The sequence below is a fragment of the Hemitrygon akajei genome, unplaced genomic scaffold, assembly GCF_048418815.1.
Source record: "Hemitrygon akajei unplaced genomic scaffold, sHemAka1.3 Scf000073, whole genome shotgun sequence".
Taxonomy (NCBI): domain Eukaryota; kingdom Metazoa; phylum Chordata; class Chondrichthyes; order Myliobatiformes; family Dasyatidae; genus Hemitrygon; species Hemitrygon akajei.
Window position 1 is genome coordinate 2,501,529 of NW_027331959.1, and position 27,474 is coordinate 2,529,002.

General features: G+C 47.3%; 1 protein-coding gene across 1 annotated transcript; it reads right to left on the minus strand.

Moving 5' to 3' along the window:
* Positions 1 to 118: 118 nt before the first annotated feature.
* LOC140722241 (NACHT, LRR and PYD domains-containing protein 3-like) lies at positions 119 to 25,833 on the minus strand. Its single transcript, XM_073037027.1, has 12 exons — positions 25,652 to 25,833; positions 13,581 to 13,745; positions 13,034 to 13,200; positions 7,592 to 7,763; positions 7,427 to 7,492; positions 5,633 to 5,887; positions 4,120 to 4,948; positions 1,974 to 2,060; positions 1,648 to 1,818; positions 1,322 to 1,492; positions 1,000 to 1,167; positions 119 to 824 (listed from the first exon to the last, which is right to left on the minus strand). Exons 2-12 carry the CDS (start codon positions 13,588 to 13,590, stop codon positions 722 to 724), a joined length of 2,199 nt encoding a protein of 732 aa, XP_072893128.1. The 5' UTR covers positions 13,591 to 13,745; positions 25,652 to 25,833; the 3' UTR covers positions 119 to 721.
* Between the last annotated feature and the right edge of the window lie 1,641 nt (positions 25,834 to 27,474).

A 27,474-nucleotide genomic window follows, 5' to 3' on the forward strand; every position in this document is an offset into this window, starting at 1 on the left:
ATATAAACCACTGTTACAGTGCGCTGGGTGCGCGGGGCAGCAGTAATCTGAGGTCTGTGTTTTTTTTTACCCATAGTAAGACGCATCTGATACCAGGACAGGAATTTACGGTGTTTTATTGATTTCATCATGACAAATGTAAATTAAACTACCTATGAGTTGCTAACATACGGAAATAAATAAGCTGCTCCCGATTCATACACAGTCACACACAATTAACTGACCGACGACAACGAGAGACAGGTTGAAAAATCTGTCCCGTTTCTCACCGTTACTCTGAATCGGGGAATCGATGATTATAAAATCACACCTCAGGGCAGTGTCCGAGATCGCTGCCGAGGTATTTGTTAATTTAACATCACTATAGTGGCAAGACTGACGAATTACCGTCCTCAGCCCAAAGTGAGAAAAACGATCCCCTTCCCGGCTAATCCAACCCGGGACACGGGTGTCCCCGAGTAACAATGGCCCGCTTTGTAATTCCTGTCTGTGTAAGTCCCCGGTTCCCCTTGGCGAAACCTGCACCAGGACATCCGGCGGAAGCAGAGCCGCTGCACTGCAGATGGAAACACTCAGCTATGGGACTGGTTCTGACGTCAGAGCACGTTCGGCTGGAGCCGGGTCTATTGGAATTAATTCTGGGTCGCGGCCATTAAAGGCGACCGTTCAAGGTAAAACCGGGAATTCTGCCTAAATGTCCTCATCCCTCGGGGGAAAATGTTCACATATTCCGATGGTCAAATACCACGCTCAGTCCTGGTCTGGGTTCTTGGAGAGCCCTCAGTTCCTTCTCCCCGGTTTGACTGAACCGATTCTTCACCAGCCTGAAACAGATGGAAGAAAAAAGATTAAGTATACAGATTACAGATTACCCACCAGTGTCAGTAACAGGGGACTGGGGGACTGGAGTTAAGGTTTCAACAACACTCACAGACAAATATCACCAGAAAACCTACCGATCCGCTGTTTTTTTTAATCATATTGAATCTTAACACTTACACGATCCGCTCCAGACTCGGGACTGCCAGTATAAGGCGACGAAGAGCGGGGACAGATCGGTCTGTGAGCCAGTTTGATCCCAGGTTCAGCCGCGTTAGTAATCCGTTTGTAATGATAGCTGAGACGAGATCCTCGACACCAGAATCTGTGAGACGGACACCACTCAGCCTGGAGATAGAGAGAGTGAGGGTGAAGGACACAGAGAGACGGGAGACGGTACAAACCCCCAGTGTTCATCAGTGACGCAATTACTGACCACATTAATGTTCAGTGTCAGACACCCAGTGACTGTAAACACAATCTCCCACAATCTGGTACTTACCACAGTTTCTGTATTTTACACTCTGGGTTCTTCAGTGCCTCAGACACCAGTTTCACTCCTGAATCTCCCAGTTTATTAACACTCAAGTCCAGATCCGTGAGTGATCGCGTTGTAATGAGAGCGGAGACGAGATCCTCGGCACCAGAATCTGTGAGACCGACACTGAATAGCCTGGACATGAGAGAGAGTGAGGGTGAAGAACACAGAGAGACAGGAGACGGTACAAAGCCCCAGTGTTTATCAGTAAAACAATTACTGATCACTTTAATGTTCAGTGTCAGACACACAGTGACTGTAAACACTATCTCCCATAGTCTGGTACTTACCGCACTGTCTGTATTTTACATTCTGTGTTCCTTAGAACCGCAGACACCAGTTTCACTCCTGAATTTCCCAGTTCATTTTCACTCAGGTTCAGCTCCGTCAGTGATGGGATTGTACTGAGAGCAGAGGCGAGATCCTCGGCACCAGAATCTGTGAGACCGACATTGTTCAGCCTGGAGATGAGAGAGAGTGAGGGTGAAGGACACAGAGAGTCAGGAGACGGTACAAATCCCCAGTGTTTATCAGTGACAGAATTACTGATCACATTAATATTCAGTGTCAGACACCCAGTGACTGTAAACACATTCTCCCACAGTCTGGTACTTACCACAGTTTCTGTATTTTACACTCTGGGTTCCTCAGAACCGCAGACACCAGTTTCACTCCTGCATCTCCCAGTTCATTGCGCCCAACTCTAAACACAAACGGAAAATTGATGAACAAAGTGATTCAAAACGTGGGTCTGAGGGAATTTATCTCACTCTGATATTTCAGGAAACATTAAACCCTTCAGTAAACCACGGAACAGAGTTCCCATCATTGTCAATGTCCCTCGCTGACTAGCTCCAGGGTATTTACCGAATTGAGGTAATTTAGTCTGTCGGTGTGACCCTGCAAACTCTACTTATTCTGTCTCAATCCCGGTGGTCAGAAAGATATTCCTGTTTCGTGGGCGTCGGAAGGAGCAGGATGGAAGTTTAGATACATTCCCATGGTGAAGATCATGTTGGATGGGAAGATGTTCAAAGGCGATTATGGAAGAGTCCCCCACAACAGAAGAAAATAAATAGGCGGAGAGACTTCAGCGGCAAAAAGGGGCATGGGGAAGGGAAATCCGACAGGAAGAAGGGAGATGGCAAGGAGAATCCCTCAGGAGGAAGGGAATAGGGAAGAGTAATGCCACACGGGGTTGGGATGGGGAAGAGAGATTGGTGAGTTGGAAGGAGACCGCGCAAGACAGATCCCCAGCAGAAGTGAGTTCCAACTGTGAGAAGGGGAATGTAGGAGATATTTCCTCAGGATGAAGGGGAATGGGAACAGAGATCCGACAGGAGGAAGAGAGATCCCACAGGGGAAATGGGACGTGGAAATGTTATCGGACAGGTGCAAGGGAATGCGCAAAAAGAGATTCTCAGAGTAAGAGTTTGTGGAAGAGGTATCCGACCGTCGGAAGGGGAATACGAAGGGTGGGCCCACAGGAAGAAGTCATGAAGGGGACGAAAGATACCACAGGAGGAAGTGGGATGCGAATGAACATTCCGCAGTAGTAAGGAGGATGTGGAAGAGCTTATCCAAAAGGAGAAAGTGGGCTTGGAAAGAGATCCCACAGAAAGATAAGGATGCGGCAGAGAGACTCTACTGCTGAACGGGGCTGGGGAACAGACATCCGCCTGGAGAAAGTGGACGAGGGAAGTTGATCCGGCAGGATGGAGGGGGGTGGCGAAGAAAGTTCCGTCGGAAAAAAAGGAATTACTACAGAGAGATCTCGGAGGATGAAGAGAATAGGGAAGAGAGTTCCCACAGGAATAAGGCAGGTGTGGAAAAGAGAACAGGCACGTGGAAGGAGGATATGGAAGGGACATAAAACAGGATGAAGGGGAATGGAGAGGAGAGACGCCACGAGGATGGGGAACGGGAGAAGAGAGACCCCACAGGATGATGGAGGATGGGGAAGAGTTGACGGCAGTAGGATGTGGAGTGGTGAAGAGAGATCCCACAGGATGAAAGGAGTGTGAAAGAGAGATCCAACGGGAGGGAAGACTGGGAGAGAGTTCAGACAGGAGGAAGGGGATTGGTGCACAGAGATCCACAGGACGAAGGGGATGGGAAAGAGGGATCCAACAGGAGGACGGTGGTGGGGCGGGGATGAAGCAGACATATCCCACAGAAGGCTAGCGATAAGAAACGATGATCCCGCAAGAGGAAGTGATAGGGATTAGGCCCACAATCTGGAGAGGAGGTGCTCACACTGGACTGCGTATCTGATAGTGAGCAAATACGCACAAGTGGAGCGATGATGATAATCACACACAGGGAAGGACAAGGACAGGACAATCTCACAGAGTTCTGCCTCACCCTCTCACTAGGAGAGTCTACTGGCCCTCACTAGTCCCTCACCAGGAAGATGGTGTGAATCTCTGACCCACACGGTGCAGTCAGTGTCGGTCTGGGTGTCATTGACAGTGAGAAGAAACATCGTCAATGGACGTGTCACAGGCAGCGAGAAACACGGCTATTCCTGTGATTTACTACCATTAAACCAATGGCCGTTGTCACTAATCTGATGGTCTCCAATGTCTCTTCACAAGGAACAACAGAACCCTCCCGTCCTTGGAGATTTACTGACCGATCCCCTGGGCATTCGTCACAATTCTTCACAATCTGATTTACAGCAATTCCAGCCAAATTCTTTTATATTGAAACAACACAATGGAAAAGTTTCACAGTTCAGAGTGAGAGATAAATCAAGTTACCTCAACTCCTGGCACTTGTGCAGCCCGGGTACCAGCCGCTGGATTTCTTCACACTGAATGTTGCATTTCTCCAGGTCCAGGTGTTTTATTGTATCACAGAGTCCGATGACATGAGACAGGACAGCGCAGTCAATCGGGGTCAGTGTCATTCCACTGAATGAAAGTGTTTCCACAGATCCCAGGGTGGCCTGAGCCAGTCCACTATTCTGAGACTCAAACAGGTAGTGCAATGTGTTCAGGAGGCTCCTTTTACCAGCTTCACTCTCTGTGATTCCACTTTGGCGTTGAAACTCCTCCTTCACCCAGTCAATCACCCGGCAGGTTGTTTCATGAGGAAATGGACCCAGAAAGTCCTCCAGGCCCCGAGCTGTCATTGGGGAGGAGAGACCAGCAACAAAACGGAGAAATACCTCGAATCGCCCATCTGTCGTGTTGTGGGCTTCACTGAGGGATTTCAGGATATCCCCGGGATGTGGATTCAGGAATTGTGCGACTGCAGCTACAAACTCTTGGATGGTGAGGTGTGGGAATGTGTACACCACGCTCCGGGCAGAATCTTCTCTCTCCAAAAGCTCCATTAGGAACCCGGACAGGAATTGGGAAGGCTGCAGGTCGTAGTTGATCAAATCTCCACCTGTAAACACAATTTTCTTTTCGGACACTCCTCTAAAGGCCATCAGACCAACTCTGAGTAACACATCACGAGGGTTCTCAATCTCACGGCCGTGGTTTTTCAGGATGCTGTATATATAGTAGGAATATAGTTGGGTGATGGTGTTGGGAATTCGCTGCGTGCCCGTGACATTTTGTGTGAAGAAGGGTCCCAGTACTAGAGCGAGGATCCAGCAGCAGGAGGGGTTGTAGCTCATGGTGTACAGGATCTCGTTCTCTTTCACGTGTTTGAAAACAGCTGCTGACACCGTCTGATCTTCAAAATGCCTGATGAAATATTCCTTCCGTTCCTCACCAAAAAATCCCAGGATTTCAGCCCGGACACTGATCTCTGCCTTTTCCAATAAATGTAACGCAGTGGGGCGGGTGGTCACCAGCACTGAACACCCTGGGAGCAGCTTGCCCTGGATTAAACTGTACACAATATCCGAGACTTCACACCACGACTCGGGATCTGGGCACTGTTGCTTGGTTTCTGTGTCTCTCCGACTGTCAGCAAAATCGATTCTGTGTTTGAATTCATCCAAACCATCAAATATAAACAGCAATCCCTCTGGGTTCTTCCAGACCTTTCTCAGGATATTCCTAAAGTAAGGATAGTGATCCAGAATCAGTTCTCTCAGGTTTATTCTGCAATTAATGGAGTTTAAATCCCGGAATTTGAAACTAAAGACAAATTGGAATTGTTCGTATATTTTTCCCGTAGCCCAGTCATAAACAATCTTTTGTACCATTGTTGTTTTTCCGATCCCTGGGACTCCGGCCACAGCTGCAGAACACCCGGACCTCGGTGGTGTAAATAATTTCTTCATTTTGTCTCGAAAACGATGTGAGTCATTGCTCTGAAACAAATGAGCAATGCGGATTTTCTCCAGCTCTCTGCGGAGATGTTTCTCCCTCCATTCCTCGTGGACTCTGCCTCTTGCCAGCAGTTCATGTTCCACTAGTCTCCGATCTCGAACAGTGGAAATGACCGTGAGCTCAGCGTATCGATCAACCAGCTGGAAAACATTCTCCTTCTCGCTCATCAGGATCGTGTTCACTCTCAGTTCTTCCGTCTGTGCGCGCAGAGTCTCTTTGTGTTTCCTCTGAACGCCTGAGGACATTATGAACAAAAAATGTTATGGTCACGAGTCCCCCAACACATTTTCTCATTTGGAATGACTTGACAGATAAAGTGGGTGATCTGGGCATATTATCAATGTTTAAGACACATTGGCAGGAGAACTTTAAAGGGTTATGGGCCAAATGGGTGAAGATGGGATGATTTGCGCGGATGTGTTTGACCAAAAGGCCCGATTCCATGTTGTAATAGTCTATGACACTGTGCATCCATCACAACATCAGGGAAAAGTGTTTGTGCGCGCAGAGTCTCTTTGTGATTCCTCTGAACGCCTGAGGACATTATGAAAACAATATGTAATTGTCACGAGTCCCCCAACGCATTTTCGCTGCGAAAGGTTTTGCAGAAGTTCAGACAATGTTTGTCTGCCGGTGGGGATCCGGCCAACATACAGTGCTGAAAATGAATACGATAGCAAAATCATTTAAACTTCCTAGTTCCCGCGTCCAATGGGATCATGTCTTCCCTGATGGTGGCGTTTGCCACTTTGTTAATAATTGCAGTTTCACAAAGCTCTGATGAACACGAGGTCAACGCACAGTCCTGGATATCTCAATGTTCCACTTTTACAGAAATACATACTCCCTTTACAGTTTAAATTCTGCTGAACTGGGCTTTTGTACCGACTTTTTAACAAACACTACGATCACTCAAATCCTCCACTCCTTAGCAGTCCATAATGTTCAATATTGCTTTCATCCATGTACCTATTTCAGAGTCGCTTGAATGACCCTAATTTATCAGCTTTAGCCATTAAACCCGGAACCGCATTCCGGACACCACTCTCTGGATAAAGGATAAAGAAAACTACCTCTGATATCTCTTTTAATGCCTGTAGTATAAAACAAATTGTAGAGCCCTGCGGTTCTGATATTGAACAGAGGGATGTGGACGTGCCAGTGCAGATTTCACTGAAAGCAGAATCTCAGGTAGATTAGATGGTGAAGAAGGCTTTCGGCAGACTGAACCATGTCAGTCAGCGTTTTGAGTACACGTTGCAGTTGTAAGATGTTACTGACTCACGAGGAGTAATAGTACAGATTTGGTCACCTTGTCATGATAAAATGTTAGTAAATTAGAGAAAGTGTAAAAACGGTTCACCAAGATGTTGTCAGAACTCGACGACCACAGTTACAAGGAAAGATTGCATGGAACTGGATATTATTCGCTGGAATCTAGGAGGTTGAGGGGTGGGCGGATAAAGGTACCTTGTCATGACGGACACAGACAGGGTGCTCAACGTCTTTACCCTGGAGATGTGGTGCGAACAACAAGAGAGTATAGCGTTCAGATCAGATGGAAAAGAATCGAAAGAGCTTCAGGGCAGCTTCTTGGCCGAATACTGGACTCGTATTGGAGGTTTCTGCTCAAAAGCTCGAAACTTGGCAGGCTGTCTGAGGACTATGGCAAATCTAAATGGCTTTCAGTCCTCCAGGCGCCCAGATTCCAACACGAGCTAAACAGGGGTAAATATTCTCAGAGCAAAATAAAAAGTTTGGTATTTCAACTTACCTTTTAGGTGTGTGGGTACTTCAGATAAACCCCGCTCGGTGTCCATGTAGGCGAACTGCGCATCACCTGTTTAAAACAGAATAACTTGCATGACGTCTGCTCTCTGCAATACTATAAATTCGGCAGCATTTACAGCTGTAACACACAGTGTATTGTTCAACATACCACGTTCCTGTATTTCCTTCAATATTCTGTTTAGCTTCGGTAAATGGTGGTGTAGTTTCACAAAGGATTCCCACATCACCCTCCGGGTCCCGGAGCCCTTCTCCATCACCAGATCCAGGAGGAGTTCGGAAGCGCCCGCTCGGTTTCCCTTCTCTGCGAGCTCAGTCACGCTCTGTAATGAGCAATGGGGAGTATATTGAGAGAAGGAGAGAGGCGGGCTGCAGTCAGGAGGAAAGGATCTGCAGGAACAGGGAGTGCGGACACTGGATGGGTACGGGTCCATCCTGAACACAGACAGAGAAAACACCAGATCCAGCAATGACAGTGTCACTGTCGGGTTTCCCCGGGGTAAACTGCTGGTTAAAAGCAAGCAGGCTCAGGTGATGGACGGTGGCAGACTCACGCTTAACTGCCTGGTAACATGAGTGCTCCGGTTTCAGCCTACAGCTGGGAACTTGCACCGACGAGCAGCCAGCAACTTTAAGAGTTCTGTGCATGTCAGGAATATCAATGCAACTGGTAGTAATGGCGAAAAGGAGTTTGGCCTGGGATTATCAGACATCAAATGGGGAATGTTATGGTTAGATATCATGTGTGGCCCTTCGATACCATTCAGTCTGGGTGGCAATAATTGAATGTGCCCCGGTACGTAATGGTAATTAGAAGGCGGTCTCTAGATAATATTTTGTTCACGTACGCATACTTAGCATACCGTGGTTTTATTGATAGTCATTCAGCAATATATGTGTCAACATTTCTTTATCCAGAGGGTGGCGAATCTGTGGAATTGATTGCCACAGTAAACCGTGGAAGCCAAGTCATGAGGTATTTTTATAACATAGAAACCTACAGCGTATTTATGGCCATTCGGCCCACAATGTTGTGTCGACCATATAACCTACTCTAGAAACTGCCTAGAATTTCCCTACCACATAGCCATCTATGTTTCTAAACTCCAAGTACCTATCTCTTAAAAAACATTGTCCGCCAAGATCACTCTACCGGTTCTCATAAGAAACGCTCTCTCATCCAGCAAATCTCCTCTGCGCTCTCTCTATAGTATCCACTTCTTTTCTGTTGTGAAGTGACCAGAACTGAACACAGTACCTTAAGGGGGTCTAACTACGGGCCAATATAGCTGTAACATTACCGCACGGCTCCTGAACTCTATCTCACGGTTGATAATTACCAACACACCACACACCTTCTTAAAAACACTGTCAACCTGCGCAGCAGCTTTGAGCGTCCTTTGAACACCGACGTCAAGATCTCCGTAATCCTCCACACTGCCAAGCGTCTTACTGTTAATGTGGTATATTGTCTTCAAATTTGAACTATCAAAATGAACCACTTCACACTTGTCTGGGTTGAACTCCATCTGACACTTTCCTGCCCAGTTCTGCATCCTCTCGATGACCCGCTGTAACCTCTGACAACCCTGCAGACTATACACCACACCGCAAAACTTACTAACCCACCCTTCTAATTCTTCATTCAGGTCATATATAAAAATCACAAACAGGAGGAGTCACCGACCTCTTTTCAGAATACCAACCAGCTACAACCACCCTTGGCCTTTTGTGGTCAAGCCGAGGTTGGATCCCAGCAAGTTCTCCTTCGATACCATGCTTCCTTACTTACTGAAAGAGCCTTGTAAGAGAAAGTTGTCAAATGCCTTACTGAAATCCATATACAATGCATCCATCTATTTAAACAGGAGTCTGATAGGTTCCTGATTATTAAGGTATTCAAAGCTATTTGCTAGCATGGTTCGGGAGGGTTTAAACTGATCTTTAAGGGGGATGAGACCCGGAACGATAGAGCAGTGAAAGAAGAGCATGGAGTAAATCCAGATCTAACATATAGAGAGACTTTGAAGAACGCGAAGCAGAATAAAGGGTGTAAAGTTAGTAAGGTGGAAGGGCTAAAGTGCGTGTACTTCAATGCAAGAAGCATCAGGGACAAAGGTGATGAACTGAGAGCTTGGATACATACATGGAATTATGATGTAGCGGCCATTACAGAGACTTGGCTGGCACCAAGGCAGGAATGGATTCTCAATATTCCTGGATTCAGTGCTTTAAAAGGGATTGGGGGGGGGGGGAGTGGAGGAGGGGTGGCATTACTGGTCAGGGATTCTATTACAGCTACAGAAAGGGTGGGGAATGTAGCGGGATCCTCTTTTGAGTCAGTATAGGTGGAGGTCAGGAACAGGAATGGAGCAGTTACTCTACTAGGGATATTCTATAGGCCCCCTGGTAGCAGCAGAGATACCGAGGAGCAGATTGAGAGGCCGATTTTGGAAAGGTGCAAAAATAACGAGGTTGTTATCATGGGTGACTTTAACTTCCCTGATATTGATTGGCACTTGATTAGTTCCAAGGGTTTCGATGGGGCAGAGTTTGTTAACTGTGTCCAGGATGGATTCCTGTCACAATATGTTGACAGGCCGACTAAGGGGAATGCTTACGAACCGGGTAAGCTCACAGATCTGTCAGTGGCTGAGCATCTGGGGGACAATGATTACCGCTCCTTGTCCTTTAGCATTATTATGCAAAAGGATAGAATCAGGAAGAACAGAAAATTTTTAATTGGGGAAGGACAAATGATAAGGCTCTAAGGCTAGAACTTGCGGGTGTGAAATGGGATGATATTTCTGCAGGGAAATATACTATGGACATGTTTTCGATGTTTAAGGATCTCTTGCTGGATGTTAGGGATAAATTTGTCCCGGTGAAGAAGATAAAGAATGGATAGTGTGAAGGAACCATGTGTGACAAGTGAGGTGGAAAATCTCGTCAGGTGGAAGAAGACAGCATGCGTGAGGTTTAGGAAGCAAGGATTAGCTGTGTCTATTGAGGAATATAGGGTAGCAAGAAAGGAGCTTAAGAAGAGGCTGAGAAGAGCAAGAAGGGGGCATGAGAAGGCGTTGGCGAGTAGGGTAAAGGAAAAGCCCAAGACATTCTTCAATTATGTGAAGAACAAAAGGATGACAGGAGTGATGGTAGGACCGATTAGAGATAAAAGTGGGAAGATGTGCCTGGAGACTGTGGAAGTGAGCGAGTTCCTCAATGAAAACTTCTCTTAGGTATTCACCAATGAGAGGGAACTTGATGACGGTGAGGACAATATAAGTGAGGTTGATGTTCTGGAGTATGTTGATATTAAGGGAGAGGAGGTGTTGGATTTGTTAAAGTACATTAGGACGGATAAGTCCTCGGGGCCTGACAGAATATTCCCCAGGCTGATCCACGAGACGAGGGAAGAGCCTCTGACTTGGATCTTTATGTCCTCATTGTCCACGGGAATGGTACCGGAGGATTGCAGGCAGGCGAATATTGTCCCATTGTTCAAAAAAGGTAGTAGGGATAGTCCGGGTAATTATAGACCAGTGAGCCTTACGTCTGTGGTGGGAAAGCTGTTGGAAAAGATTCTTAGAGATAGGATCTATGGGCATTTAGAGAATCATGGTCTGATCAGGGTCTGTCAGCATGGCTTTCTGAAGGGTAGATCGTGTCTAACAAGCCTGATAGAGTTCTTTGAGGAGGTGACCAGGTATATAGATGAGGGTAGTGCAATGGATATGATCTACATGGATTTTAGTAAGGCATTTGACAAGATTCCAAACAGTAAGCTTATTCAGAAAGTCAGAAGGCATGGGATCCAGGGAAGTTTGGCCAGGTGGATTCAGAATTGACTTTCCTGCAGAAGGCAGAGTGTCGTAGTGGAGGGAGTACATTCAGATTGGAGGGTTGTGACTGGTGGTGTCCCACAAGGATCTGTTCTGGCACCTCTACTTTTCGTGATTTTTATTAACGACCTGGATGTGGGGGTAGAAGGGTGGGTTGGCAAGTTTGCAGAATACACAAAGGTTGGTGGTGTTGTAGATAGTGTAGAGGATTGTCGAAGATTACAGAGAGACATTGATATGATGCAGAAGTGGGCTGAGAAGTGGCAGCTGGAGTTCAACCCGGAGAAGGATGAGGTGGTACTCTGTGCAAGGACAACCTCCAAGGCAGATTACAAAGTAAATGGCAGGATATTTGGAAGTGTGGAGGAGCAGAGGGATCTAGGGGTACATGTCCATAGGTCCCTGAAAGTTACCTCACTGTTAGATAGGTTAGTTAAGAAAGCTTATGGGGTGTTAGCTTTCATAAGTCGAGGGATATAGTTTAAGAGACGGGATGTAATGATGCAGCTCTATAAAACTCTGGTTAGGCCACTCTTGGAGTACTGTGTATTTTCTGGTCGCCTCACTATAGGGAGGATGTGGAAGCATTGGAAAGGGTACAGAGGAGATTTACCAGGATGCTGCCTGGTTTAGAGATTATGGATTACGATCAGAGATTAAGGGGGCTAGGGCTTTACTCTTTGGAGAAAAGGAGGATGAGAGGAGACATGGTGGAGGTCTACAAGATATTAAAAGGAATATACAGAGTGGACAGCCATCGCCTCTACCCCAGGGCACCACTGCTCAATACAAGAGGACATGGCTTTAAGATAAGGGGAGGGAAGTTCAAGGGGGATATTAGAGGAAGGTTTTTCACTCAGAGAGTGGTTGGTGCGTGGCATGCACTGCCTGAGTCAGTGGTGGAGGCAGATACACTAAGGAAGTTTAAGAGACTACTATGACAGGTATATAGACATAGACTACATAGACAGGTATATGGATGAATTTAAGGTGGGGGTTATATGGCAGGCAGGCTTTGAGTGCCGAATGGCCTGTAATGTGCTGTACTATTCTATGTTCTATGTTCGTTCTAAAGGATATGGGGAAAGGCAGGAAATTGGGGTTGAGAGCAATGATGGCATGGCGATCAAATTCGACGGGCCGAATGCCCTAATTCTGATCATATGTCTTGTAATCTTAACAGTATATACAGTAGGAATTTTTTTTTTAAACCTGTAAATATAACAGACACAAGCAACAGAAGTTCACTGAACCACGAGGTATAATGGGATAATTGCTCAAATACAAGAGTTTCAGCCGTTCACAAGAGAGACGATATTCAGTAGTGTCTGGTCAATAGATGCTGGGGGTGAGGGTAGACTCGACAAATGATCTGCAAAACCAGTCACTATACATGGGTTATGAAGCGAACGCAAACTGGTGTGTGGCAATAACGATTGAGCTTTGCGAATGTAATGGGAAATGAGACAGATTGGTGTGAAGTGGTTTTCTGTACACTTGCAAGTTCCATCAGGTTGGCACAGTACTAAAGTCTCATGTCAGTGATTGGCTATACCTTAACCAGTCTAAACCTGATAGAGGCTGCTATTGGTTTAATAAAGGCTCAGTGTAGCTGCATCTGGGGACACTTTTGTTATTATTGACCATAAGTATCTCGGTCTTTCAATGACCGACATTTCTTGTGCACCAATACTGTGGGTCTGTAATAGCTTTAGAAGAATCTGCACTCAGTCTGTGTCCTTTCGACTTACGTGATGCTCCCGTCCCGTGAAATGATCCTCGCCTGTTAACATGAGGCCGAGTTCCTCCACACCCTCCTCAATCGCCTGCTCCAGTCGGTCCCGATAGAATTTCGTCAACTGGAACAGTTGGTGATCGACACAGTGTGACAGGAAGGCGGAGATTTCAGAGCTCCGATCTGTGGACAATAGAAAATCACAGCATGACTGTGCCGACCACGGTGTGAATTTAAACCAATCTCATCTACAGGCATATGGTCAATATCCCTCCGTTTCCTGCTTACTCAAGAGCTCCGTTGAAAGCACATCCCAGACACCGATCACTTTCAGTGTAAGCCATGCATCCTCAATCCCCTTTAAACTTTCACCTTTAACCTATTTCCTCTATGCGCTCAGGAAATTCTAAGCAGATTCTAGAGTAGGTTGCATGATCGGAACAACATTGGGCCAGGGGCCTGCAATGTGCTGTAGATTTCTATGTCTATAGTCAAAGTTCAAAGTTCTATGTGCACCATACGGACGAAGGTTCAATGGACAAAAAAAGAAACACTGAGCATACCTGCGTCCATTCTGACTCTGACTGATGATGGTTGATTGCCGACTTCTTGAATTTGGTCTCTGTGGAAGAACGCCCCAACTGCTGGTAACAGAAATAAAACAGAGCGAATAAGTAGCAGGGATTTAAACACAAAATGCTGGAGGAACTCTGGTGGTCATGCAGCATCTATGGAAAGGAATAAACAGTCGACGTTTCAGATCGAGACGCTTCAGCAGGACCTGAAAGAAAACGAGGTCAGAATAAGTAGGGGGCGAAGTGAAAGGCTACGAATTTGATTGGTGAAAGGGTAAAGGGCTGGAGAAATGTGAATCTGATCGGAGACGGTCGAAGAATATTGAAGAATCGTATTTCCAGAACTTCGAGAAATCGATGTTCATGCCATCAGGTTGGAGGCTACCCAGATGGAATATAAGGTGTTGTTCCTCTAAGCTGAGTGTGAACTCATCGCGCCAGTCGAGGAGGCCATGGACTGACATGTCGGAATGTGAATGGGAAGTTGTATTAAAATCGGTGACTGCAGGGAGATCCCGCTTTTTCTGGAGAGGTGAAATGGTCTACAAATCTACGTCGAATCTCACCAATACACAGGACGCCCCACCTGGAACAGCAGATGCCGTAGATGACCCCGATGAACTCTCAGCTCAAGTGTCGCATCACCTGGAAGCACTGCTTGGCGTCCCGATTGGCAGAAAAGGTGGCGGTGCACGGGAAGGTGCAGTTGGCAGGAATGTGTACAAGCAGGGAGATCAGTGGGGAGGGACGAATGGATATGGGATTCGCGTAGGAATCGCTGCGAAGCCGAAAGTGGCGGGGATTGGAGGGGGAGGAGGTGAGATCCCATTGGAGATGGCGGAAGTCATGGAAATTTATATGCTGGATGCGAAGGCTAATGGGGTGGCAGGTGAGGACAAGAAGAAGCCTATCCCTGGTATTGCGGCGGGAGGATCGGGTGTGAGAGACATGGAATAGATGCATCAGAGCTTCAGACCCAAGTATGACCAATTACTAGTAAATTCTACGTATTGCTTGTCCAGTAGCATCTACCGCATATCGCTGATAGATTCAGAGATAAATGCACCATGTATAAAGACTCTTCGGCCCAACGAATCCATGCTGACTGGTGTACCAAGACAGCTTATCCCGATTTCCTGCGTAAGGCCGAAGTTGCTACATAGCCCTGCGTGAGACATTTGCTGTTCATGCCCTTTTTAAACCTTTACCTCTCACAGTTAAGCTCTTTTGGAAGAGGACAGCGAGGCTGAGAAGAAGTGCGGCGGCGGCCATTTTCAAATTGCTTCTCAGATCGGAGTTCTGAGAGGCGGGACTGCGCAGGCGCGTGAAGGAGGCCTGGGAAGGAGGGAAGATATAAAAAGGAGAGAAGGAGTGAGGCAGTTCTCTTTTGGAAGAGGACAGCGAGGCTGAGAAGAAGTGCGGCGGCGGCCATTTTCAAATTGCTTCTCAGATCGGAGTTCTGAGAGGCGGGACTGCGCAGGCGCGTGAAGGAGGCCTGGGAAGGAGGGAAGATATAAAAAGGAGAGAAGGAGTGAGGCAGTTCTCTTTTGGAAGAGGACAGCGAGGCTGAGAAGAAGTGCGGCGGCGGCCATTTTCAAATTGCTTCTCAGATCGGAGTTCTGAGAGGCGGGACTGCGCAGGCGCGTGAAGGAGGCCTGGGAAGGAGGGAAGATATAAAAAGGAGAGAAGGAGTGAGGCAGTTCTCTTTTGGAAGAGGACAGCGAGGCTGAGAAGAAGTGCGGCGGCGGCCATTTTCAAATTGCTTCTCAGATCGGAGTTCTGAGAGGCGGGACTGCGCAGGCGCGTGAAGGAGGCCTGGGAAGGAGGGAAGATATAAAAAGGAGAGAAGGAGTGAGGCAGTTCTCTTTTGGAAGAGGACAGCGAGGCTGAGAAGAAGTGCGGCGGCGGCCATTTTCAAATTGCTTCTCAGATCGGAGTTCTGAGAGGCGGGACTGCGCAGGCGCGTGAAGGAGGCCTGGGAAGGAGGGAAGATATAAAAAGGAGAGAAGGAGTGAGGCAGTTCTCTTTTGGAAGAGGACAGCGAGGCTGAGAAGAAGTGCGGCGGCGGCCATTTTCAAATTGCTTCTCAGATCGGAGTTCTGAGAGGCGGGACTGCGCAGGCGCGTGAAGGAGGCCTGGGAAGGAGGGAAGATATAAAAAGGAGAGAAGGAGTGAGGCAGTTCTCTTTTGGAAGAGGACAGCGAGGCTGAGAAGAAGTGCGGCGGCGGCCATTTTCAAATTGCTTCTCAGATCGGAGTTCTGAGAGGCGGGACTGCGCAGGCGCGTGAAGGAGGCCTGGGAAGGAGGGAAGATATAAAAAGGAGAGAAGGAGTGAGGCAGTTCTCTTTTGGAAGAGGACAGCGAGGCTGAGAAGAAGTGCGGCGGCGGCCATTTTCAAATTGCTTCTCAGATCGGAGTTCTGAGAGGCGGGACTGCGCAGGCGCGTGAAGGAGGCCTGGGAAGGAGGGAAGATATAAAAAGGAGAGAAGGAGTGAGGCAGTTCTCTTTTGGAAGAGGACAGCGAGGCTGAGAAGAAGTGCGGCGGCGGCCATTTTCAAATTGCTTCTCAGATCGGAGTTCTGAGAGGCGGGACTGCGCAGGCGCGTGAAGGAGGCCTGGGAAGGAGGGAAGATATAAAAAGGAGAGAAGGAGTGAGGCAGTTCTCTTTTGGAAGAGGACAGCGAGGCTGAGAAGAAGTGCGGCGGCGGCCATTTTCAAATTGCTTCTCAGATCGGAGTTCTGAGAGGCGGGACTGCGCAGGCGCGTGAAGGAGGCCTGGGAAGGAGGGAAGATATAAAAAGGAGAGAAGGAGTGAGGCAGTTCTCTTTTGGAAGAGGACAGCGAGGCTGAGAAGAAGTGCGGCGGCGGCCATTTTCAAATTGCTTCTCAGATCGGAGTTCTGAGAGGCGGGACTGCGCAGGCGCGTGAAGGAGGCCTGGGAAGGAGGGAAGATATAAAAAGGAGAGAAGGAGTGAGGCAGTTCTCTTTTGGAAGAGGACAGCGAGGCTGAGAAGAAGTGCGGCGGCGGCCATTTTCAAATTGCTTCTCAGATCGGAGTTCTGAGAGGCGGGACTGCGCAGGCGCGTGAAGGAGGCCTGGGAAGGAGGGAAGATATAAAAAGGAGAGAAGGAGTGAGGCAGTTCTCTTTTGGAAGAGGACAGCGAGGCTGAGAAGAAGTGCGGCGGCGGCCATTTTCAAATTGCTTCTCAGATCGGAGTTCTGAGAGGCGGGACTGCGCAGGCGCGTGAAGGAGGCCTGGGAAGGAGGGAAGATATAAAAAGGAGAGAAGGAGTGAGGCAGTTCTCTTTTGGAAGAGGACAGCGAGGCTGAGAAGAAGTGCGGCGGCGGCCATTTTCAAATTGCTTCTCAGATCGGAGTTCTGAGAGGCGGGACTGCGCAGGCGCGTGAAGGAGGCCTGGGAAGGAGGGAAGATATAAAAAGGAGAGAAGGAGTGAGGCAGTTCTCTTTTGGAAGAGGACAGCGAGGCTGAGAAGAAGTGCGGCGGCGGCCATTTTCAAATTGCTTCTCAGATCGGAGTTCTGAGAGGCGGGACTGCGCAGGCGCGTGAAGGAGGCCTGGGAAGGAGGGAAGATATAAAAAGGAGAGAAGGAGTGAGGCAGTTCTCTTTTGGAAGAGGACAGCGAGGCTGAGAAGAAGTGCGGCGGCGGCCATTTTCAAATTGCTTCTCAGATCGGAGTTCTGAGAGGCGGGACTGCGCAGGCGCGTGAAGGAGGCCTGGGAAGGAGGGAAGATATAAAAAGGAGAGAAGGAGTGAGGCAGTTCTCTTTTGGAAGAGGACAGCGAGGCTGAGAAGAAGTGCGGCGGCGGCCATTTTCAAATTGCTTCTCAGATCGGAGTTCTGAGAGGCGGGACTGCGCAGGCGCGTGAAGGAGGCCTGGGAAGGAGGGAAGATATAAAAAGGAGAGAAGGAGTGAGGCAGTTCTCTTTTGGAAGAGGACAGCGAGGCTGAGAAGAAGTGCGGCGGCGGCCATTTTCAAATTGCTTCTCAGATCGGAGTTCTGAGAGGCGGGACTGCGCAGGCGCGTGAAGGAGGCCTGGGAAGGAGGGAAGATATAAAAAGAACGCAGCCTTAAGCAGCGGGCAGCTTCGTTTGCGGGCAGCGGAGTGAGTCGGGAGCAGAGTGTAGGGCTTGGGCTCGGAGGGCTTAGGCGGAAGAGGGCACAGTAGGCTTATCTTTTAGTTCTTGTTATTTTCAGTTATTCGGGAGGTATGAGTGTGAGGGCAGCTTGTTGTTCTCGGTGTCGGATGTGGGAGATCCTGGAGTCTCCGAGCCTCCCGGACGTCCACATCTGCGCCAGGTGCGCCGAACTGCAGCTCCTGAGGGACCGAATTAGGGAACTGGAGCTGCAGCTCGATGACCTTCGCCTGGTCAGTGAGAGTGAGGAGGTGATAGAGAGGAGTTACAGGCAGGTGGTCACTCCGGGGCCACGGGAGGCAGATAGGTGGGTCACGATCAGGAAGGGGAAGGGGCAGGTACTAGAGAGTACCCCAGTGGCTGTACCCCTTGACAATAAGTACTCATGTTTGAGTACTGTTGGGGGGGACAGCCTACCTGGAGGAAGTGACAGTGGCCGGGCCTCCGGCACAGAGGACGGCCCTGTAGCTCAGAAGGGTAGGGATAGAAGAAAGAGGACCATAGTAATAGGGGACTCGATAGTCAGGGGTTCAGACAGGCGGTTCTGTGGAGGTGATCGGGAGTCCCGGATGGTAGTTTGCCTCCCTGGTGCCAGGGTCCGGGACGTTTCTGATCGCGTCCAAGATATCCTGAAGTGGGAGGGTGAGGAGCCAGAGGTCGTGGTACATGTAGGTACCAATGACATAGGTAGGAAAGGGGAAGAGGTCCTGAAACGAGAGTATAGGGAGTTAGGAAGGCAGTTAAGAAGAAGGACCGCAAAGGTAGTAATCTCGGGATTACTGCCTGTACCACGCGACAGTGAGAGTAGGAATGGAATTAGGTGGAGGATGAATGCGTGGTTGAGGGATTGGAGCAGGGGGCAGGGATTCAAGTTTCTGGATCATTGGGACCTCTTCTGGGGCAGGCGTGACCTGTTCAAGAAGGACGGGTTACACTTGAATCCTGGGGGGACCAATATCCTAGCGGGGAGGTTTGCTAGGGCTACGGGGCAGACTTTAAACTAGTAAGATGGGGGGGCGGAAATCAATTTGAGGAAACTATGGGAGAGGAGGTTAGTTCACCAGTAGAGCAAGTAAGTAGACCGTGTGTGAGGGAGGACAGGCAGGTGATGGAGGAGGGATGCGCTCAGCCCGAAGTTGTAGGGGAGAAGAAAGAAAAGGATAATAAATTTGAATGCATTGCTAGGGATGAAAAGAGAGGAGGAGGTGGAGAGTATCTTAAATGTATCTATTTTAATGCTAGGAGCATTGTAAGAAAGGTGGATGAGCTTAAAGTGTGGATTGATACATGGAATTATGATGTTGTAGCTATTAGTGAAACATGGTTGCAGGAAGGGTGTGATTGGCAACTAAATATTCCTGGATTTAGTTGCTTCAGGTGTGATAGAGTAGGAGGGGCCAGAGGAGGAGGTGTTGCATTGCTTGTCCGAGAAAATCTTATGGCGGTGCTTTGGAAGGATAGATTACAGAGCTCCTCTAGGGAGGCTATTTGGGTGGAATTGAGGAATGGGAAAGGTGTAGTAACACTGATAGGAGTGTATTATAGGCCACCTAATGGGGAGCGTGAGTTGGAAGAGCAAATGTGTAAGGAGATAGCAGATATTTGTAGTAAACACAAGGTGGTGATTGTGGGAGATTTTAATTTTCCACACATAGATTGGGAAGCTCATTCTGTAAAAGGGCTGGATGGTTTAGAGTTTGTGAAATGTGTGCAGGATAGCTTTTTGCAACAATACATAGAAGTACCGACTAGAGATGGGGCAGTGTTGGATCTCCTGTTAGGGAATGCGATAGGTCAGCTGACAGATGTATGTGTTGGGGAGCACTTCGGGTCCAGTGATCACAATAGCATTAGCTTCAATATAATTATGGAGAAGGACAGGACTGGACCTAGAGTTGAGATTTTTGATTGGAGAAAGGCTAACTTTGAGGAGATGCGCAGGGATTTAGAGAGAGTGGAATGGGTCAAGTTGTTTTATGGGAAGGATGTAATAGAGAAATGGAGGTCATTTAAGGGTGAAATTATGAGGGTACAGAATCTTTATGTTCCTGTTCGGTTGAAAGGAAAGATTAAAGGTTTGAAAGCGCCATGGTTTTCAAGGGATATTAGAAACTTGGTTCGAAAAAAGAGGGATGTCTACAATAGATATAGGCAGCATGGAGTAAAGGAATTGCTCGAGGAATATAAAGAATGTAAAAGGAAACTTAAGAAAGAGATTAGAAAAGCTAAAAGAAGTTACGAGTTTGGTTTGGCAAATAAGGTGGAAGTAAATCCGAAAGGCTTCTACAGTTATATTAAAAGCAAGAGGATAGTGAGGGATAAAATTGGTCCCTTAGAGAATCAGGGTGGTCAGCTATGTGTGGAGCCGAGGGAGATGGGAGAGATTTTGAACGATTTCTTCTCTTCGGTATTCACTAAGGAGAAGGATATCGAATGGTGTAAGGTGTGGGAAACAAGTAAGGAAGTTATGGAACCTATGACAATTAAAGAGGTGGAAGTACTGGCGCTTTTAAGAAATTTAAAAGTGGATAAATCTCCGGGTCCTGACCGGATATTCCCCAGGACCTTGAGGGAAGTTTGTGTAGAGATAGCAGGAGCTCTGACGGAGATCTTTCAGATGTCATTAGAAACAGGGATTGTGCCGGAGGATTGGCGTATTGCTCATGTGGTTCCATTGTTTAAAAAGGGTTCTAGAAGTAAGCCTGGCAATTATAGACCTGTCAGTTTGACATCAGTGGTGGGTAAATTAATGGAAAGTATTCTTAGAGATAGTATTTATAATTATCTGGATAGACAGGATCTGATTAGGAGTAGCCAGCATGGATTTGTGCGTGGAAGGTCATGTTTGACAAACCTTATTGAATTTTTTGAAGTAGTTACGAGGAATGTTGACGAGGGTAAGGCAGTGGATGTAGTCTATATGGACTTCAGCAAGGCCTTTGACAAAGTTCCACATGGAAGGTTAGTTAAGAAGGTTCAGTCGTTAGGTATTAGTGCTGGAGTAATAAAATGGATTCAACAGTGGCTAGATGGGAGATGCCAGAGAGTAGTGGTGGATAATTGTTTATCGGGATGGAGGCCGGTGACTAGCGGGGTGCCTCAGGGATCTGTTTTGGGCCCAATGTTGTTTGTAATATACATAAATGATCTGGATGATGGGGTGGTAAATTGGATTAGTAAGTATGCTGATGATACTAAGGTAGGAGGTGTTGTGGATAATGAGGTGGGTTTTCAAAGCTTGCAGGGAGATTTATGCCGGTTAGAAGAATGGGCTGAACGTTGGCAGATGGAGTTTAATGCTGAGAAGTGTGAGGTTCTACATTTTGGCAGGAATAATCCAAATAGAACATACAGGGTAAATGGTAGGGCATTGAGGAATGCAGTGGAACAGAGAGATCTAGGAATAACAGTGCATAGTTCCCTGAAGGTGGAGTCTCATGTAGATAGGGTGGTGAAGAAGGCTTTTGGAACGCTGGCCTTTATAAATCAGAGCATTGAGTACAGAAGTTGGGATGTAATGTTAAAATTGTACAAGGCATTGGTAAGGCCAAATTTGGAATATTGTGTACAGTTCTGGTCACCGAATTATAGGAAAGATATCAATAAATTAGAGAGAGTGCAGAGACGATTTACTAGGATGTTACCAGGGTTTCAGCACTTAAGTTACAGAGAAAGGTTGAACAAGTTAGGTCTCTATTCATTGGAGCGTAGAAGGTTGAGGGGGGATTTGATCGAGGTATTTAAAATGTTGAGAGGGATAGATAGAGTTGACGTGAATAGGCTGTTTCCATTGAGAGTAGGGGAGATTCAAACGAGAGGACATGATTTGAGAGTTAGGGGGCAAAAGTTTAAGGGAAACACGAGGGGGTATTTCTTTACTCAGAGAGTGATAGCTGTGTGGAATGAGCTTCCTGTAGAAGTAGTAGAGGCCAGATCAGTTGTGTCATTTAAGGTAAAATTGGATAGGTATATGGATAGGAAAGGAGTGGAGGGTTATGGGCTGAGTGCGGGTAAGTGGGACTAGGTGAGATTAAGAGTTCGGCACGGACTAGGAGGGCCGGAATGGCCTGTTTCCGTGCTGTGATTGTTATATGGTTATATGGTTATATGTCGTTTGGTTTCCCTTGACTTCGGACAATGGCTGTTAATGTCCACTAAATCTCTGCCATTCAAAATTTAAAACACTTCTGTAATGTCTTTGTTCATTCTCCTACATTCAAGGAATAAAAACAAAGCGTGATCATTGTCTCCTTCTAACTCAAGCATTTTGGTACTGAAAACATCATCAGAAATCTTCTTAGCATTATTTGCAGTTTATAGCAGCAATTTCCAGAATACAACGGCCATAACTATGCTTAGTACTGCAAACATAAACTCACCTACGACATATACAACTGCAATATAATATCCCAACTCCTGCACTCATAGTGTCTTGATGAAAGCCGGCGGGATAAACGCCGTCTTCACCACCCTGTGACCCTGCGAACAATTCATTACAGTCCTCTGTCCCTCTGCTCCATGACACTCGCTGGCGACCTAGAACAAATTCTGTGTAGGTTTGTTTTCCGAAATGCACCATTTCGCACTCAATTGTATTGAAGTATATTTGGCCTCCGTCCTCTTTCCTAACTGATCTAGATCCCCCATTATATAAGCTAATCTTCAGTTTCAACAGGTCTTGCTAATAATGTTTCACCAGCAGACGTATTGATCAAGACCTGTGCATTCGCATCCAAATCAGTTATATAAGTAACAGAAAAGAAACGTCCGAACACCGAGCACTAGACCACGCCAGCGTCCATCTGACTATCACACCAACTCACCTGGATACACTTGCTACTTTCCAACACTTTCCATCTCCCTCCCCTTGGGTGTTGTTGTTCTTTGTAAAGGTTTGTAATAATGTTCCTCCTGAACATTAAGAACTTTAAATATTGCTGGCTTACCGCATCGGTGAGTTTCCCGTTGGGGAAGAAGGCGAAGGAGCTGGACTTGGTGTGCATCGTGCTGCTACCTGCGTCAGAGAGGTATTGGAAGTGTCGCTGTGCCAGGTTGTGTGTAGACTAACAGCGAGGAATCGTCTTAAACCCGTTTATTGCGATAACAAGACCCTCTTGGACGCTGTCAATGAGGAGTGGTCTAACTCTGAATCAATGATCTAATAGCAAACGGCGGGGAAGCTGCGTGGCCTCGTCGTAGCAAGGACTCGGGCTCAAGCTGCGGCATCGCCTGTTTGCAGACACCCAGTGAGAGGGGTCAGATTCGTTACACTCCACCTGAGGCAACGTGGCGTTACGTCCACGCTGTTGCCGGTGAAGCCACCCGCACCCCGGTGGCCGCTCGGTAGAAGCCAACATCTATTGTATCCGACTGTCTGCTCCTGCAGCATTCTTGAGCTCATGGTGTCCGACTATACGTGTTTTCTGTGACTGTTTGTTAGTGACATCGCATATGTGTTTGCTCCCTTCAATGTGCGATATGTGCGTTGTGCTGTGTGTGACTACTGGTACTACGTCTTGCATCTTGACCCCGGAGTAACCATGTTTCTTTTGGCTGTTTTCTGTCCGGTAGAATGACAATTAAACTTCAAATTGAACAGAAATTAGACAATTTGTGTTTCCTAAACAAAATATAGTATAAATTCCAATGTTTTGTATCACCAAGTGACTTCTAAATGTTGTATTTGTTCATTCAGAGAAGTTGTTAATACAGATTGGGAAAAGAAAGGCTTCATCTATCTGTCCACCTCGAGGCACCTGTCCTTCCAATAACCAATGAGAAAGCCTGCTGGCTCAAGCAGCGTCTGTCACAACGGTGGGGATATGGCCCAAATGCGGAATGAGAGACACTCAAATGGATCGATATTTCACAGACTTTAATGCAAACGCCGTTAAAGGGTAAAATAAAACAATAAAAGCTAGGCCAAACAGAGTCAGTTGACTCGACAGTCTAATTTCTCAGGCATTTCTCCCGGTGCGGCCTCCTCTACATCGGCGAGACCCGAGACAGATTGGGGGACTGCTTCGTCGAGCACCTCCGCTCCGTCCGCCACAACAGACAGGATCTCCCGGTTGCCACCCACTTCAACTCTGCTTCACATTCCCATTAGGATAGGTCCATACATGGCCTCCTCTGCTGCCATGATGAGGCCATCATAAGGTTGGAGGAGCAACACGTCACATACCGTCTGGGTAGTCTCCAGCCCCTTGGTATGAACACTGCATTCTCCAACTTCTGGTAATTCCCTCCCTCTCCCTTCCTCTATCACACTTTCACTCTGCCTCCTGTTCTAGCTGCCTATCACCTCTCTCATGATTCTGCCTTCTTCTACTACCCATACTGTTTTTCCCTTACATTCCTTCTTCACCTTTCCTGCCTATCCCCTCCCTGATTCCCCTTCCCCAACCCTTGATCTTTCCTCTGATTGGTTTTTCGCCTGCACCTTCCCCTCCCCCAACCTTCTTTATAGGGCCCCTGCCACCTCTTCCTTCAGTCCTGACGAAGGGTCTCGGCCCGAAACGTTGACTGCTCCTTTCAATGGATGCTGCCCGACCTGCTGAGTTCATCCAGCTTGTTTGTCCGTATAGAACAAGGAGGTTGTGCTGAGACTTTATAAGACACTAGTTAGGCCGCACTTGCAGTATTGCCAACAGGTTTGGACTCCATCTCTCAGAATGGATGTGTTGTCATTGGAGAACGGGTTAACATATGAGGAGCGTTTGGCAGCTTTGAGCCTGTACTTAGTGGAATTCAGAAGCATGCGTGGGGATCTGACTGAAACCTACTGAATGCTGAACGGACTAGATAGCATGGATGTGGAGCAGATGTTTCCGATGGTGGCGGTATTCTGAACTAGAAGGCACAGCCTCAAAATTGAGGGGCAACCCTTCAGAACAGAGGTAAGGAAGATTTTATTTTCCAGAGAGTAGTGAATCTGTGGTATGCTCTGCCACAGACTGCAGAGAAGGCCAAGTCCGTGTGTATATTTAAGGGGGAAGTTGTCCGTTTCCTGATCGTTCTGGGCATTAAAGGATATGGCGAGAAGGCAGGTGTATGGGGTTGAGTGGGATCTGGGATCAGCCATGATGGAATAGCGGAGTGGACTCGATGGGCTGAATGGCCTAATGCTGCCCCTCTGTCTCATGGTCTGAGGTTCAGGGGCTTAGAAATGCTGGATGTGGTTATAAATTGGCTTCGCGGGAGCAGCCAGCCAATGCTAAAAGATAGTTTAACCCTCTGACTGGAGACCAGTGGGTAGTGGGATGCCCCAGGGATCGGTTCTGGATCCATTGTGGCTTATCATCTATGTTAACGGCCTGGATGATATAATTGCAGCAATGTTTGGCTTCGGTTCATCGACAGGTAATTTACACGTTTGATGGCCCGTTCGCACTAAATTGATTTACGGTAATTGTAGTCATATCGTTTCTTGTGAACATACCAGGCTGAAATTGACCATTCAGCCCATCGAGCTTTCTGCCCCACACAGTAAAATCATGGTTTTTGTTTTGAAATACCACCTGCCGCTTTTTGTAACTATTTCCCGACCCCAACTCCAGCTCGAAACACTGACAATCAACACAGTCACAAAGAGGAAAAACATGCATTGATCTGCAGTGACATATTTGGAAATGGAACCCGTGTTGGCGAAGCAGCTTATCGCAGGCTGGCCTTGAAATCGTAACCCTTAAGCTTTAGTTTGAGAACTGTTTTAAATCTGGACATAAATTGTGGAAAATCTCACACGTGCGGACAGAAAACTGCAGGATGACTAACAGCACCACCGCCAGAGGCGGGTTACAATAATAATGATGACTTCTTGAATACTGCTTCAAAACACAGATAACGTGATGATTGGTAAATAAAGTTTCGAAATAAATCTCAGAAGCTGAATTGTTCTCACCTCAGTTCACCAAGAATGTTCTGTTTCCGTGTCAATATGTTTTCAAGTCGTTTTCTGCGAACTTCATTGCAACCAGTCCAGCGACAGATATTTAGTAGCTGCGGGGAGGGGCCGGTGTTGCTGTCCTGGGTGACTCACAGCGCGATTTTCCGTGTACAAGCTGCTTCCTGTCCACAGGGCGGATTCTCTGCTGAAACCGAACAAACCAGTTCGATACTCCACTTTAACTCTGCACAAAGGTAGCTTAATGTTGTATTTAAGTATTTCTGTTACAGAAAAATAAAACAATGAACACCCGTCGATATAGAAAAGAAAGATCCCCAGTGTCTGCAATCAGAATGACTACTTGTTACAATTGCTACCAGACTTTGTGAGAGTTCTGTATTTAATGTTACCCCCACTCCCATCATTTGTAGTTTTAATGTCATTTTTTTGCGAATTAATTCAATAAATTGATCTTAGGCATTCTCTACGGCGACGTTCCGAACAGTAAAACAGTAGAATCTCACGGTCGCTCTGTTATTCTGAGTAGTTAGTGTTTATTTGTGTGTGTGTGTGTGTGTGTGTGTGTGTGTGTGTGTGTGTGTGTGTGTGTGTGTGTGTGTGTGTGTGTGTGTCTGACTGTGAGAGAGAGAGAGAGATCATAGTAGGGGCCCTGCCCTGCCCCGGGGGACATTTTAAATATCACTATCCGTGCGCAAGGTTCATCTGCACTGACTCAGTAGAACCTGCCGCAGAAAATGGGTATGACTGAAGGTAACGACGTCGTTGCTTTCACTGCATTTGGTCAATAATTACTTCGTTAAACGTGTCAGAGCTCCCTTCTCCCCTTGTATCCCCCCCCCCCCCACAGATCCCGTCAAAAGCCGAGCCCCGCTGTAAACGCACACTGATTTGCAAAATCGGAAACTACATTTACCTCTGATTTTGAAACCGGACGGTGTTCAGTGCTGTCTGGGATGATCAATGTGCCAACCATGCACCAAAAATTCGGTCTGCGCTGCTGCTCCCGAAGCTATTCGGTTATAGATAGTCAGTCGCTGATCACAGGTAGACAGGTCCGGATGATCCGGGGTTAATGAGACAGTCCGCAGTTCTGGTTCCACACCTCCTCACCGGTCTGGTACAGGTCTGTCAGCGGGAGGAGAGGGGACTAGGAAAAATATAGCCAACACAGATAGAATTACAGAGGCTGTGAGAGTCTTCCCCCGCCGTCGCAAGTAGTTTCTGTCTGGATTTCCGTGTAGATCTCTATTTTCCTCCTTATTCCTGTGACGCAACCAGCAAGGCGGAGAATCTCCATTTTATTCAGCCAGTGCCAGGCTGTCAAGTTGATCCAGCGGGATGAGGTTCCACCCTCTGTATGAACGGGGCTGTCCGGCGCAGGGCGCGTTTCAGCTCAAACACTCCACACCCGTCACAGTTATTTCAGGGTCAAATTACTTAAGGCGTGACAGCGGGGAGGATGAATTAAGGAGTGGCGTTACCAGTCAGAGAAAATGTTACGGCAGTGTTCAGTCAGGAGAAATCGTAGAACTCGACAAGTGAGGCGTTCTGTGTGGAAATGAGAATTAAGAACTGTATGGCCACGTTACTGGGACTATATTAAAGACAGCCCAACAGTCCTAGAGATTTAGAGGAACACATTTGAAAGATCTCAGACTGTTGCAAGAACCTTGTAGTTGCTATAGTAGGTGATTTTAATTTTTCACATAATGACTGGGAATCCCGTATTGTAAATGGACTAGGTGACATAGAGTTTTTCAAACGTTTTCTTCATCGGTAGGCAGAAATCCCAATTACAGAGCGTGAGATACTGAATC